This window comes from Peromyscus maniculatus, chromosome 22 (assembly GCF_049852395.1).
Source record: "Peromyscus maniculatus bairdii isolate BWxNUB_F1_BW_parent chromosome 22, HU_Pman_BW_mat_3.1, whole genome shotgun sequence".
NCBI lineage: Eukaryota > Metazoa > Chordata > Mammalia > Rodentia > Cricetidae > Peromyscus > Peromyscus maniculatus.
The window spans coordinates 25408658-25424332 of NC_134873.1; the positions used below are offsets into that span (position 1 = coordinate 25408658).

At 42.0% G+C, this 15675-nt stretch overlaps 1 protein-coding gene across 4 annotated transcripts in view; it reads right to left on the reverse strand.

Moving 5' to 3' along the window:
- LOC102910000 (zinc finger protein 431-like) overlaps positions 1-13237 on the reverse strand; it is a 33534-nt gene extending 20297 nt beyond the window's left edge. For all 4 annotated transcript variants that reach the window (XR_013047144.1, XM_042266818.2, XM_076559036.1 and 1 more), the window contains exon 1: positions 13126-13237. Coding sequence is in view for 3 of the 4 variants with exons in the window: in XM_042266818.2 (XP_042122752.1) it covers positions 13126-13143 (18 nt within the window). In the remaining variant the exon portion in view is untranslated. The remainder of the gene's footprint in view (positions 1-13125) is intronic.
- Positions 13238-15675: the final 2438 nt, after the last annotated feature.

Sequence of the window (15675 nt, forward strand, 5' to 3'; positions counted from 1 at the left end):
TGCCAGACTTATATTTCCCAACTTGGGGTAAGAACCCAAGTTCAATATCTTGCTGAGGCCTGGCCTCCTCCTCTTGCTGAGGCCTGGTCTACCTTGAGCCACAGGAGAGGTCAGTACAGATCGGTGACACATGAGGAAAGCTTCTTTGTATCTTTTGACTTTTCTCTCACTTCTTAGGTCAGGCTGGCCTTGAACTTGCTATGCAAGCCTCGTCTTCTGCCCCCAAACACTGAACTGCAGGAGCCATCACTGTGCCCAGCTGACCACTTCCCTATCATTCATTGCTGTTTCAAACTAGAACTTGCCCTACAGATGAAAATGTATTTCCTTGTCTTTCTGGTTTTCTAAATAAATTTATTCGCATGTTGAAAAACAAAAAAAGAAGAACCCATGTTCAATTATAGGACACACAGACCAGAAGACCAGAGCAAATAGACACCAAGGAACAAAACTCTCATCCAAAAAGGTTAAACTGAGAAATTGGCACCTAGACAAAAAAATAAATAAATAAATAAATCACTGCAAACTCAGATACCTGGACACCAGTATAAGAACATAATCAACAACAGCCAGAGCAATGTGTCACCACCAGATTCAGCTATCCTACCACAGCAATCCCTGAATATTCCAACACCTGCCTCTGCCTCCTGAGTGCTGGGATTCTTTAATTCTTTGGCCAACAAAGAAGAAATTTTTAAAAAAAGAAAAGAAAAAAAAAAAAAGGAATGTGGACACAGTGAGGCAAGATTGGACCAAGGCAAGACTGAAACTCAGCAGGACAAACAACAAATCCTGTAGCTCCAACTCAGACAAGACAAGTAGGGCTTCACTCTCCAAGGTCTCCCATAGCTCTATGCCTGAAAATGTTCATACATGTCTCTCCTTTGCTATTTCCACTCCTTGTACACAGCTCGCCATGGCAGATGTCTCATGATTTGTGTATTTCAACATCCTATCATCTCAAAATACAACACTGCCTTCATCTTCACAGCTTCATGGAATGAGCTCTCAGTCTCCTCCCTGGGTTCTGACTCTGCCAAACATAGATGGGTGCACCATTGCTGAAGTGTAATCACAGAGGAAGAATCTATGATCTATACATTTTGCATCTTTCTAGTTTCTAGAACCAGATCAACATGGGTTATTCCAGCCCCCCAAAATTTGTCTTCTAAGTTGTGCTTTATGGTACCACCTTGGACCAGAATTGCAGCATGTTCTGTAGGAAGTTGCTCCTTGGGATTTAGGAATCAAGTTGCCTATTCCTTGAATAAACTGAATGCTGAGATGGATAGAGTCTTATCCTTAGGGTGCCTTCTTAGGCTTCAAATGCGGAGAGGAGGCTTCTCTTTAATGGTGCTAAACATCTTGAAGTTTTCTGCCTCTCTTTCACCACAGGACTGTCATGTGAAACTACCTAGTGCACTTGTTTTTTTCCCTAAGGAGCTGACTTTAATTTCTTTCTGAACTGCTTGTTTCTTTTCCACTGTAGACCAAGAAATCAGTCAATAACTTTTTAATTCTGCCTTACTCAATTTCGCAGGTAATGAACAAAATAGGAATGATTTGGGCACAAAATATCATACAAGTGAACTTATTTGAATTTTTCCTGGAGTCTATTTCCCACTGAAATCCTATGACCCTAAGATCCACTGTCTGCATTACTCTCCACACTTCCATATTCCTACTCTTACAAGAATAGCTGATTAAGTTCTGTGTACTGCTTTAAATGGCTTTTGCCATCTAAAGTCCTAAAATCTTCCATATTTCCCCGAAAGACAACATTCCCACATTCTACATGGCAATAAGACCACTTTAGGTGTACCATATGTTGTTCTAACTTCCTTGTTTCTTGCTGCGATTAAATTCTCTAACCAAAAGCATCTCAGGTAATGAACAGGTTTATTTGGATGACATTTCCAGATCACGACCCACAATTGTGGGAGCTTAGGATAGAAACTCAAGCTAGGAACTGAAGACAAAAACTACAGGGAAACACTGTCGTTGTTTCCTGGCTTTCTTTCTTGCCTGGTCACTCTCTTGTGCTCAGCTAGCTCTCTTACCCACCTCAGGCCCACTTGCTTAGGGTTTTGCAACCTCAGTGGAGGAGCTTTCCCACACCAATCATCAATCAGCACAATTTCATACAAACACAGTAACTAGCGATTCTGATCTGGGCATAGCCTCTATTGATGTTCCCTTAGGTGAGTCTAGGCTACATCATGTTGACAGCTGAAGCCAATTAAGACAAAGAGACAATATTATGAGACAATTTTTAAAATACAAAATCTGTATACTAACCATATCAATCACTTAAGCATCAAAAACACAAACACGAAGATGTTAACAGTTGGAAAACAGATATGTCAAGAAATGAGGAGAAGCAAGCCTCTAAGATCAAGAAGAGGAATCTAAAACCATCTCTCCACAAGAAGTTCCCAAACCAACAAAACCCAGGGAGCTCAGAAGAAATTTTTGAAACACAAAATTGATGAAGGTCCACCATTTCTCAGAAAAATGAATTTAATGAGATTACAATTAATAAAATCAACAACATATAGTTACCTTTCCTAGAATTTGACAATTAGCCTAAAATTTTTCTTTCAGGATAAAGACAACTTCGCCCATACCCAGCAGTAAGCAATGTTAAGAATACGATGCCCACATTCCCAAAGAGGTGGTGTAGGGCTGGTGTTTTTTTGGTCTTTTTAATGGGTTTTGGGTCTGGGATAATTTTTATTGTTTAGGGGGGCTGGTTACAAGTTGTTGTCAAGGGTTAGGAAAAAGGCTAAGCAAAGGAGATTAGATTAAAGGTTCTTGTTAAAAAAAAAAAGAAAAGAAAAAGACAATTACTAGTTATAAATACTTGACATTGGATTGGTTTTATATTGTATACAAATTTGAAATTGATATTGTTAGAAAATGCTATATGTATATTTCTAATTGTACTTATACCATTCATTTAACAATGTAATGCAATTTTCTGATCCTTGAATGTTATTATTACCAACTATTAGGATATAAAGAAATAAAAGTTAGTAGTTAGACATTACAATAGAACTTGTAGTCATATTAGATATGTTTTAAAAATTGAACAGATATATTTTAGATAGACAGGTCATCTTCAAACCCTTCAGAGATCTACAGAATATGGCATTTAAAATGTTTTAATAACTTAGAAAATTTTTCTATTTTGTTATGACTATAAGACATGTCGGTTCCTGGCAGTACCAATCTACTTCAGAGAAAATATGGGCATTGAAGAAACTGCATATGGAGTTAACTTGCATTGTGGCAAAAGTTAGCCACTGGACAACAAAGTATCCTGGAACCAACTGTTGACAAACAGGACAGACAGGACACAAAACAAAGGACTACTGATTCTTGCCAAAACAAGTGTGGTTATGGCTTTATCAAAAGGCATCTTCTGAGGCCAGGACAATATGGCACCATCCCTGAAGAGGCCTTCTCAATCCAGAAAAGGTACAGTGTCCTTTTCTTGAAGGCAGCTGAACAGGCAGTGGGCCGATGGCTTCTGATGTGCAATGGAACAGCAGCTAAAACAGTTATTCTTGAAGAGTAACTAAGCTCACACCTCTCAATAGTAGACTGGCATTTAATAGCGGGATGTGGAGAAGAATGGGATGCTGAGATGAAGCCATATATACACAGCCAAGAGAAATGGACAGCTGAATTAAAAAACCATCAACAATTTCCAGAATTTAAAATTCTGAATCATGACATGACACTAGTGGAATTCAGGTGCTTCTGGTACATGGACCGCTCTCACCCAATGTGAGGTTGAACTGTTGGCCTTGGGTACATCCTACTTCACAAATGAGTCTGTCAGTAACGCTAAGCCTATAGGCTGAAGATGATGCCCCAACACTGCAGAGAAACCTCAGGTGACTGTCCCGGCAGCTGGCTGTTTCTGTCAACTCACAAATTTTTGGAAGTTGCTTGCATGCACTTCCTGTTTTTATTTTTGTTAGCTAATATTATTTCCTTCTTGGGTCTCTGAGGGAGTTGAAGATTAGTTAGTTATTGTTGAAGATTAGTTAGTTATAGTTGAATACTAGTTAGGATAGAAAGTGAATTAGGTACATTTTGGATTTACCAAAATAGGATAGATAATGGAATTATTTTCTCTGAATTTGTCAAATACAAATGGACTAGACATTGTTTAGGTATTTATTACTTGTATATATTGTATATAGTTATTGTACTTTTGTATATAGTTTTTCTTATGTTAGTTATAACCTTTTTCCTTTTCTCTTTTTATTAAGATAGAAAAGGGGAAATATGGTGATATTTAAATTGTACTGAAATGTGATTTTATTTGTATGTTAATAAATAAAGTTGCCTGGGGGTCAGAGCTAATAGCAAGCCATAGCAGAGCTGGGTGTTCGTGGCTCATGCCTTTAATCCCAGCACTTGGTAGGCAGAGCTAGGTAGATCTCTGTGTGGTCAAGGATACAGCCAGAATTGGAGACACACACCTTGAATCTCAAAATCATAGAAGACCTGGAGGGCTGTACAAACAGGCAGTGACGAGGCAGTCATGTGGTTGGGTTTACAACCAATGAGAAGGCAGAACAGAAAGTCTATATAAAGACAGACAGGAAGTAGGTCTCTTTTGGAGAGGTCTCTTGGCTGAAGAGGCTAGGTGCAGGGTAAGGCTCTTAGCTCTGATCTCTTGGCTTTCGTCATTGTGTTGGTTCTGTGTTTCTTATTTAATAAGACAGTTGGTTACATCTACAGATGGTACCACTTACAACAAGGCGGAAAGACAGACCTACAATATATACTAGGGTCCCTTAAACAAGAAGGACAAGATTCTAATCAAAATCAAACTTCAAGAACTCACTGGCTGTCATTCATCCTGTGCACTCAGTTTGTCTCCTTTGCCAAAATTAGAAAATGAGTTGGGTGAGGAGGGCTTTTCTGCTAAAATATGAGAGATTCACTTGGAACCTTCTAAGTTTTAACTTTATACAAAATGGTTTTGACTACTAAAAGGATCTCATGCTCTTATGGTCAAGAGAAGGAAGTCTGTTAAGATCATTTAGACAGCATTTTGTTTCCTATGATTGATGATTGCCTGCAAGTCTGCATCAGAGTGAAGAAATAAAAACTTTTTAAAATAAAATGCAACATAACAGATTTTTAATGAATCAGTGTATCTCTTTAGCACCTTGTTTTCCTCTAATTACTTTATAAGTCACAGTAGTTTTTTTTTTTTTTTTTTTTTTTTGGTTTTTTGAGACAGTGTTTCTCTGTGTAGCTTTGTGCCTTTCCTGGAACTCCCTTTGTAGACCAGGCTGGCCTCAGACTCACAGAGATCTGCCTGCCTCTGCCTCCCAAGTGCTGGGATTACAGGCGTGCGCCACCACCGCCTGGCTCAAGTCACAGTACTTTTTAAAACAAGTTTATTGCTATTTTTTGCATATGTTTGTGCATAAAAGAGAATGTCTTATATGTATACAGGTGACATACAAAAAGAAGCTGTTAGATCCCTTGGATCTGAAATAGTAGATAATTATAAGCCTCCCAATTGAGTGTTGGTATCTGAACTCAGGTCATCCCCCAAAAGAATATATGCTCTGCCACCTGCCAAGACCCATAATGCCTTTTATCTAGTAAACCTAAAGTTTTTCATAGATTAACAACAATAAGAACAACAAAATCTAACTAAATAAAGAAGTGAAGAGATGATCCTTGGGAACATGCTGCATCAAAACTAAGATGTTGTGTATGGTAAATTTGCACCATAAAATGAATACCATCCAATCAGCCCAACAATTTATAACCGGAAGGTTGATTATGAAGCTACAATAACAGTGCAACACCCAGAAAGCTCAATGGGATTGCGAAAAAACAGTACACAGACTGACATAATATGACTTCTATACTTACCACATAGATTCAACAATCAAGACTGGGTACAATGTTTGTGAATGATAAAAGGGGATGGAGAGCAAAAGCCAAGAATAAAGGCAGGAAAATGCTGCGGGCCACAGGAATATCATAAGAACTCAGCTGGTTATGGCAAAGTCACTACCTGGAGGAATCAGGGAATTCCTCCAGAGGAAGCCAAATTCCAAGGAGTTTTTGGTATTACTTGGCTTGTTATATATCAGCTGTATTCTGTTATGAAAATCATGTGTGCCTTCCTAGTTTTCCCAATTGATTTTTCCCTAAGAAGGGCTAACAATGTGGACTGATCACTCTGTAGACATACACATTCCAGGCATTTGGAGAACAGCCTCAGGAAAGGCTTTCTCTGGAATCAGATATCTCCCCTAGCCACTTTCAAGGACTAAAGGAGACATCACCCAGGTGGTCACCCAATTTCCGAGGATTAACAGTGATAACAACCCACAGGCGAGTCTCCTGACTTAAGGTAAATTCCACAAGGGGACACTGCCTAGGTCAGGTAGACATTAAGTAATAGCTTTACACAATTTAGCTCAGACCCCTCCTTTCTTACAGCCTTACTAACTTTATAGACCTCTAACTACTTACCTAACCACTTCTAGGAATATTTAGATAACCTTCTGTGCTAACAGATATGCTCAGCCAGAACCCCAGTTCAAGCCTCCCTGTAATTATCATCATTGGCAGCATCCAGCCAGGTCCATCCCCAGATGGAGGAAAGTACCTTATCAGAGATACCTCCATACTTTCTAAGAATAGACAAACATCCAGGCTACCTGTTTGAGAAGGCCTGGCGGATGTGCCAATTAAGCCTTACTTCCTCCTTTCCCAAACCTTACCTCCAGTTCCAGATCTTCCTTTAACTATCACCAGAGGCATCTAGCTGTATACAGGTTGCCTAGCGACTGAGCACACTTTCCCCCACCCTGCAGAAAAATGGCAGATAGCTTGGACAGATAGGAGCCACAGGAAAAAGGAAGACAGTTTTATTTTCTCCCATTGACCTAGCAACTTATAGATTCTTAACACTTTCTAAGATTATAGTTGAGCACATAAGAGCCCCCTTCTTAGATATTACCTGAATTTAGCCTTTAGTTAATCCATTTCCCATTGGTCACTTCCCTTTAGGGTTGCAAATGATAATTAACGGTTATTGCCTCCCTGTGTGATTCTTATCACCCATCCATTTGACCCTGGAAGCCTGGCTTTGCACTGCTAAGGAAATACTGCTTGTAAGTGTATATATACCAGGACTTCCAGGACATGACAGGACAGGGAAGAGAGAAGAGAATGGAAGAACTAGATGGGTAAGAACTTGAGAGGAACAAACTGAGATGGGGAAGAAGTGGATTGAAGGGTTACAGAAGAGTACTAGAAGAACGAGATGGAAGATGAGGAAGAGCCAGATGAGAGAGAAGGAGACGGGAGAGGAAATGATATGGGAAGGAACAAGATGGATGAGAACCTAGAAGGGGCAGAACTAGATGAAGGAATTAAGATAGAACTTAGAGGGGATCGCAGACAAGGGTAGAGAGAAATCAGGCTAAAGATGACCTAAATATGAGAGCAGAATATAAGCTTATAACTGTCACAGAATAATAAAGTATATGGACTAAGGAGTTTCATGTACATAGATTCATTTCTTTTCATCAAAGATTAATTATCAGCTGGTTGTAGATTCTTCCTGGACCCTGGGAGGGGACTATCGAGGGGCTGGACCCCCATAGTCCTCGATAGGAAAATATACTCAACTTTTAATCAAAAGACAAAAGGAAATCAGCCAGGAAAAGTGTAATCTTGACCAATGTTATCCACCTACCTATGATTCAATGTGTATAGGAATTAAATAAACACAGACGTCACAGCTTTCACAAAATTTTAAATCAAAGTGACCCTTATACTGTTGTTTCTGACCCTCCAGCTACTGATGGTTCATCCAAAGACAGAAGCCCCATGCTCTAGAGCTCTCTCTGCAAATGGAGGTGATCTCCTGCTATGGCTCTGCAGCACCTTACACCCCCTTGTGGTTCGAGATAAACCTAGCCTCACTGATGCCAAATCCCAAAACAGCATAGAATGATTTATAACCTGCTTCCTGCCAAGCGGATTAGGACACAAGATGTGGATTCTGCCCTATCTACCTGCCCAACCCCATGCACAACTGAGAAATCTCTGCCGATCAGAAACTTCTTTTGTCCCCTAGAGCTAAACTTCACTATAGCAAACTGTCGCAGCAGAAAGTTAAAAGCATTCAAAACACGTATTGTGGAAAGATGATCCACATCACCATCTTTCTACCAGTTTCTAAACCATATGTAACATTTATAACACAAACCTGAAAGAGGAATGCCATATTCAGAACTTCTAAAAGTCAGACCATCAGTTTCCAATCTCTCTTCCCACTGAACACCAAAAGCAGTGCCCTTGTGTGCACACCAGACAGTGATATTACCAGCATTATATCCTTCCATGCCAGGGCTGCAGTCTCCCCCTCCCCAGCAAGTTCAGACATGGGGAGACTCAGAGGACAAAGGCCACTGCCCAGGTCACCATATGGACCAACAGAACCACAGTCTTGCTCATGATCCATCCAAATCCCAGCAGAAATGACAACACAGCAAACTTGTTCCAATACCCTACACTCACCATGGCATGGCTTGTGGTCTTCCTTACAACTCCCTACAGAGGAAGCAGAGGAGAATGTCAAAAAGTACCTGAAAGCTACCTGCTGCTGGTACTCCTGATTGATAAGCCTCTCCAGAGTTCTTCATTGGCTAGGGCCACCCAGCTGGGCCTCAGAATATTAACAGCTTCCCTACTGGGGATTCTTAGATCAAATGACTCAGACAGCACAGTCTCTGCCCAGCAGCCAGGGCCCTAGTCTAGAAAGTTTTTAGTAGACATTCTTCCACTCTCCAGACCACCTCCTCTTCCTCATCCAAAGCACAGGGTCCTTTGTGTGCACATTCCATTACACACTCAATGTCCAGTGCAGCCAACCCATTGCCTCATAGCTGGGAAATCCTGCAGCCAAACACAGGTCACATTCACACAGTACATGTTTTACTGTGTAACTGCTGTTAAGGAAAAACAGGCCATTAGAAAACAATGAGGGGTCATGGCAGGGCTTGGTGGCAGGAAAGAGAATGTGGATATGATGTAGTGATGATCTCAAAAATTATTTTGAAAAGTTGAAACAGGGTTTATGGCCACGTGCTCCAGAGACTAGGGATTGTTTTAGAGCACATCTGAGATTTCTCACACCTCTTCTCTCAGGATGAACATCTTAAACTAGAAAATTAACAGTCCTGTTAGGCAGGGCCATAACATTTTACACAGATCTTCTATTGTGGTTGAACTACTATAACCATAGCAATTTGGTTTCATGATAAGGTCACTCTTTATCCAGATTCTAGATTGCCTTGGTCTGTGGACCCCAAGAAATGGCCAATCAGGACATTATGGAGCATCTGAAATTGATTACCTAATTCCACATTGCTACTCTCAACTACTGTTGAAGTAGGAAAGCTCTCAACCTCTGTCCTGCCTCTCCCTTTCTGCACTGTGACTCTACCAACTTCAAGGTTGGTTTATGAACTTAATTCTTGCACAGGTCCCTCTTCATTTATAAGTCCCCTTAAGAGCAGGGAGATTGGAGGTCACTCATTAACTGGTCTATTTTTCCTTCTCACTGAACAGTCAAGGCTCAGAATGGAAAGAGCTGCAGAACTGTCTGACCAGCCCTGGGCAGCAGAGGCAGGATTAGGTGTTCAAAGCAATTCTCAAAACATATCATGAAGGAAGCGTGGGCTATATATGAGACATCGCTCTACACAGAAATAAATAATCAACAGCTCTTGAGAAAAAAAGGGTGAATTTCACATTAGGCCTAGAAACAGTGGGGAACAGAAATCAATAGAGATAAAAGCAGTAATGCACTTGAAGAAAATATTCTAAAAATTTTAACATGTAACACTTAAAGCAATAAGAGATCTATAAAGTGATAAAAATAATGTATATTTAAGATTAAAAAAACACTTAGTGGGGGGGGGCAGGAGGGGAAAGAACAAGGGAATCCGTGGCTGATATGTAGAACTGAATGGTATTGTAAAATAAAATAAAAGGAAAAAAAAAACACTTAGCAACCAGGTGGTGGTGGTGGTGGTGGTGGTGGTGGTGGTGGTGGTGGTGGTGGTGGTGGTGGTGGTGCACGCCTTTAATCCCAGCACTCGGGAGGCAGAGGCAGATGGATCTCTGTGAGTTTGAGGCCAGCCTGGGCTACAGGGTGAGTTCCAGGAAAGGCGCAAAGCTACACAGAGAGAAAACCTGTCTTGAAAAACAAAACAAAACAAAAAAAAAAAGTTGGGCTGGAGAGATGGCTCAGTGGTTAAGAACACAGACTGCTCTTAAAAAGATCCTGAGTTCAATTCCCAGCAACCACAGGGTGGCTCGCAACCACAGGGTGGCTCACAACCACTTGTAATGAGATCTGGTGCCCTCTTCTGGCCTGCAGGGACATATACAGGCAGAATATTGTATACATTATAAATAAATAAATCTTAAAAAAAAAAAAAAAAAAAAAAAGGCCGGGTGGTGACGGCACACACCTTTAATCCCAGCACTCGGGAGGCAGAGCCAAGTGGATCTCTGTGAGTTTGAGGGCAGCCTGGTCTACAGAGTGAGTTCTAGGAAAGGCACAAAGCTACACAGAGAAAACTTGTTTTGAACCCCCCCCCCCAAAAAAAACACCCTTAGCTATCTTGACTTTGAAGAGGAGTAGGCCTTCTCCCAGTAGAAGGAATGTCATTAATAAGAGATAGATTGATCTTGCGCATATGCACATGTTGGCTGCTGAGTTCTGTTACCTGACACACAGTTACAGTCAATGGCCTGTTTCTCAACCCTCTGAGCTGACATAACTGTGTCAAGCAGAACGGAGCATATCTGCATAAGAGAGTTGCCTAGTTGCAAATTCAATATGCATTGGCTCAAGATAACCTTCCCAAACTGTACATCTACACAATCTGGTCTGTTTTCATTCATATGAGATGAATTAAAACATTCTGGGAAATTACAAAAATCACTCCCACTCCCACAATCAGATCCTTTTTCATAATGGTGACTGCAGCAGCTGATTGCCTACCCTGTTTCCCCTGCTGTGTACCCAGGAACCTATTCCTTCTATCTGGTCTGAAGACAGAAGCAATGTTCCACATGTGGATCTTTCTCCTCTGACTGAATTGGATGATTGACTAATTGACTCAAATGGGTAATTTTAGAACTCTGGGCAGGTACAGTCATTTAAGAAATTTGAAGGTGTAGTATAGAAGACAGAAGATCACTGCCCTGGAAATCAACAGACTGGAATCAATGCCACCTGAGTCAACATAAGAGAGCTTGTCTCAGAAACACTTTTCTAACAGGATGGAAATGCAGCTGTTGTAGAATTAACACCTCTTCCCAAGAGCAAATCACTCAACACACTAGGAGAATAATAAAGAAAAATCTCTTTAAGGATAGTATGCCTCCATCTCTGGCTAATGCTCAAAGAGGGACAGCCTAGACATATACTGTAGTACACATATGCTTTCAGCCTCAAGTGTCTTTTAGGTTCATGCCTCAGGTTAACTTTGAACAATCTAAACAGGGACAGGCAACTTGTAAAAGTCTAGCTACTTAGACAGATGGGAGAGTTACACAGCAAAGATATTCCCAGCATTATTTCTTGAGTACACCAGTGAGTTGAAACAGCAGAACCTTCTTCAGTGACAGTGTCCTGAGGGGGAGGTGCCAGGGAAGAGAAAGCTAGGAAAAATAGAAGGTAGAAAAGATAAAAGCTGTGGTGGGGAGGCCCTGCACGAGCTGTCTTATGCCAAGTAAGCTTCTTAAGAATAGATTCATATTGTATCTTACATCTAGGGGGAAGTGGAAGGCAATGGGAAACATCTATGAAGTCAGCAGAAACTATAATACAATGGGACCAACCCAGGGAAAAGGCTAATCAGACAATGCTGCATAAGGGGAACACAGGGTATCTCAAGAACGTTACTAAGCCCACAGTTGTCTTGGGGCTGCTAACCATAGCTCCATGTAGATAGAGGGAAGTGTTGGGCTCTCAGGATCTGAAGCAAGCTCTCCACAAAGGATGGGCCCACACCATTACCACCTCTTCCAAGCATATCCCTGGTTTTAAAGAAGGAGGTCTGTTTTACTGTGAATATATCAGGATCTTAGGGAAAGCTCTCAAGGCCTAGGCTCCAGGCCATAACTAGCTCTCTCAAGAATGCTCCCCCTTCCTGCCTGAAGGCCTAAAGGCAAGCCTTGCTTGATCAGATAAACAACACTCCTTTACATTCAAATAGTTGCCACCTGGTTTCCTATTGCCCATTTGCTAGAACAATGCTTTTCTCAGGAAGAACACTGGAATTTTGTGGCACATCAGGCCTTAAGGTTGGCTGTGACCCTGTAATGCCTCCTTGAGCAGCTTGTTAGAGGCCTGTTCTTTGATGTGGGGATGGGCCCAGTGGCTGGTAGTAAAATAGGGGTGGCTCCTCTGTAATGATTTGGAACCAAATGTCTGTACAATCCTGGTGAACAAATGTGTATCCTAGCATCCTAATCTCTAACAGGCCTGGATATCATATACTTACTTATCTTTGGAGTGTTTCAGAGGCAGTCCTCCCTCAGCTAAATTCTACTTTGAGTAATTACTACCTCCTAATTATTGGTAAATGCTTTATATCACCAATTCTACTCTTCTACATGACAGCTTAGTAGTACAGTGCTACCCAACATTTGAGATGCCTTTTATAACTTCTGCAACAACAACTAACTAGAAATGGTCTTACACATGAAGGTAAAATGCAAAGTGCTGAATGTCTGGAAGCTACTGGAAAAACTATGCGTCTCTGAGTTTGACAGCCTGCTTTCCATGAATGCACCAAAAGCACGTTGAAGTTCACTACAATGATCTTTCTACACACAGCTCCCTGCTCCCAGTGATCTGTGAAGATGCAGTCCACAGAGCAAAGTTATTCAGAGGCCTGCCCCTGAGTCCAGGGAGTTGTAAGAACCTCATGGGACCTCACAGCACAAAGGAATCTGGCTACAGGTTCCCACCCAGAACTGGGGAGGACCCACCACACTGGTCCCTGCAACCTCGCCATCTGGAGACAGCAGACCCTCGCTCACCTGGTCACGGTTTCCCATGCTCTCCTCTCAGCTCCCCGCAGCAGCAGCTCTCACAGCACAGCACCCAAGATCTCTCCCGCCGGCTCCTCTTCAAAGCAAATCCGGAAGCCCGGAACCCAGAAGTGCCCTGCACAACTTATGACTGGCAGGTCGCCTGGAGGGCCTGATTGGCTACTGAGTTCTGAGTGACAAGAGCACCTCCCATAGGGTTACATGCATAATGGTTCCTGACCTTGCCTTCCCCCACAGACAAAGTCCTTTTCTAAATCAGCAAGACATATGCATTTCAACAGTACTTGCCCCTGGCTCTAATAGCAGACCCTGCCATCTTCCGGCTCTCCACAGGCACTTCCCCTTCTTCCTCCTGGACACAATGTGGCTATGTGGGTGGAGTGATTCCCTATCACTCAGGTAAAAGGGGGCCTGGAATATTAACAACTAGAGAGGGATTTAAGGACACAAAAGGAGATGTTTGTTCTGTGGTTTCACACTGGGGTATTTTTTACCTTGTCGACACAGGGACTTCAGACAACCAGGAAAGAAAAGTAGGAAGCAGATCACAAACAAGAAAATAGATCTTTCTCCCATCAGAAAGCTGGATGATGGCCCCATTCATTTAGGAGTTTTGTTCCTGAAATTTAGAGCAAACTGTTAGCAAATGAGTAATAAAAAGAGTAGTCTTCATGTAAAGTTGAATACTTAGAGAATAATGGGGCTATGAAGAGTGTCTTTATGAGCACTACTGTTAGCCAGCACATCTTCCTCAGTGGGCAGGTTAAAAAGAAAAAACCAGCTGCATTATTCAAGGTTCCCTACATGAACATGACCAGTAAAATGAATCTCTACATGTATGTATAAAGTCAGATTATTGGACTGTCTCACAAGCTGAGGCCCAGCTACTCCAACAGTGGCTGTCTACTGTGATACCTCAGTAAAAACCCCCCACTCTCTCCCCTACAGACAAAGAGAAGCTTAAACCAGGATTCCTAATTGTAGATAAGAACTTAGACCCCTTTTCCCCAGGTGGCTGTATCTGCTACAGGGACTTTGGAAAACACAGTCAGGATATTCGACCAAAAGACTAAAAAGGGAGATGGGTTAAAATAAATTATATGATCTGTGCCTTTAAGAACTAGCCTCACAAAGAAAGGGGAGCTCTCCTTCCAACCTCCCTGCTGTGAGTGAGAGATTTGGAAGAGCCTCCCTGGGGGCTTGTAAACTTAGGAAACACCTTACTTTTGTATTCTGTACTGTTGTGCCCAGAGCGTGACCCCCAGAGAGACCACCAAAGACGAGCATGCTGGAATGCAAAAGCAAGGTTTAATTCTGGATATCCAAAAGCAATACAATCCTAGGCAGGGACTTCGTCCAATACATCCAATGCAGTGGAGGCTGGAGGAAGTGCCCACCTGTCTGTAAGCTCAGTTTTTAAAGGGAAAAGTCACAAGGTTACATCATTTAGGGGTGCTAGTACAGGTACAATTCTGATTGGCTTGCTTCTAGGGACTTCTAGAAATTACTTCTAAGGGAGTGGTTGCCCGCCACCATTTCTCATTGGCTGCCCTCAGGTGGGGGCATTTCTGTGGTCAGTTACCCTGGAAACCAGGGAGAGGACATTCCATAGTCTGGCAGGCATTACCTTGTGACTATCTTGTGACTCTGTACTTTTACACTTCCTGGTTTCTGGAATCTGAACTGACTGGTTTTAGTAACTAATGGCCTATTCCCAAAAGGAGAAATCTTAGGCCTTAATTTTAGGGTGAAAGCATTTTGGTCTTATTTCTAAGATGGCTCATTTTTGTCTCACAGTACCTAAAGTCTCCAGTGGCGGCTTTGGGGACATGATCTAGGCACAACAAGACCCTCACTCTATTGTCTCAAAAAGGGGGCCTTAGACAAAGCTATCTCAATATAGATAGACCCAGGCCAGTTTCAAGTCCCCATAAATGATGGTGCCAACCCCAGGAACAAAAGAACAGAGTCAGAATGTCTGATGGTAACCAATTAACCGCGAGATGCCCCTCTCCGGAGATAACATGACCAGACCCCGGAGAGGAGTTGTAAAACTCCTGATAGGGCAAACAGATAAGCTAGAATAAGATAAAGTCCACCCAGCACTCCGGAGGCAGAGGCAGGCAGATCTCTGTGAGTTCGAGGCCAGCCTGGACTACCAAGTAAGTACCAGGAAAGGTGCAAAGCTACACAGAGAAACCCTGTCTCGAAAAACCAAAAAAAAAAAAAAAGGTAAAGTCCAGGCCCGGGAAAAACTGGACCAATCAAGGATGGACCCATACTAACCCCCTCCCCTCTAAGAAATTTTATGGGTTTTGCCTATAAAAACTAACTTCCCCAAAAAAGAGTAACTCTTCCCTGCCTCACTTGAGATGGCTTGAGATGAGTTCCCTGTCATGATTTGTAACAGATAAACCTTGCTTTTGCATTCATTCTGGTATGCTCGTCCTTGGTGGTCTCTCTGGGGGTTACGATCTGGGCACAACATCTACCAATGGAAATTTGAAGAAGACAGTAGTTGTTCAGTTCCTTTGACTG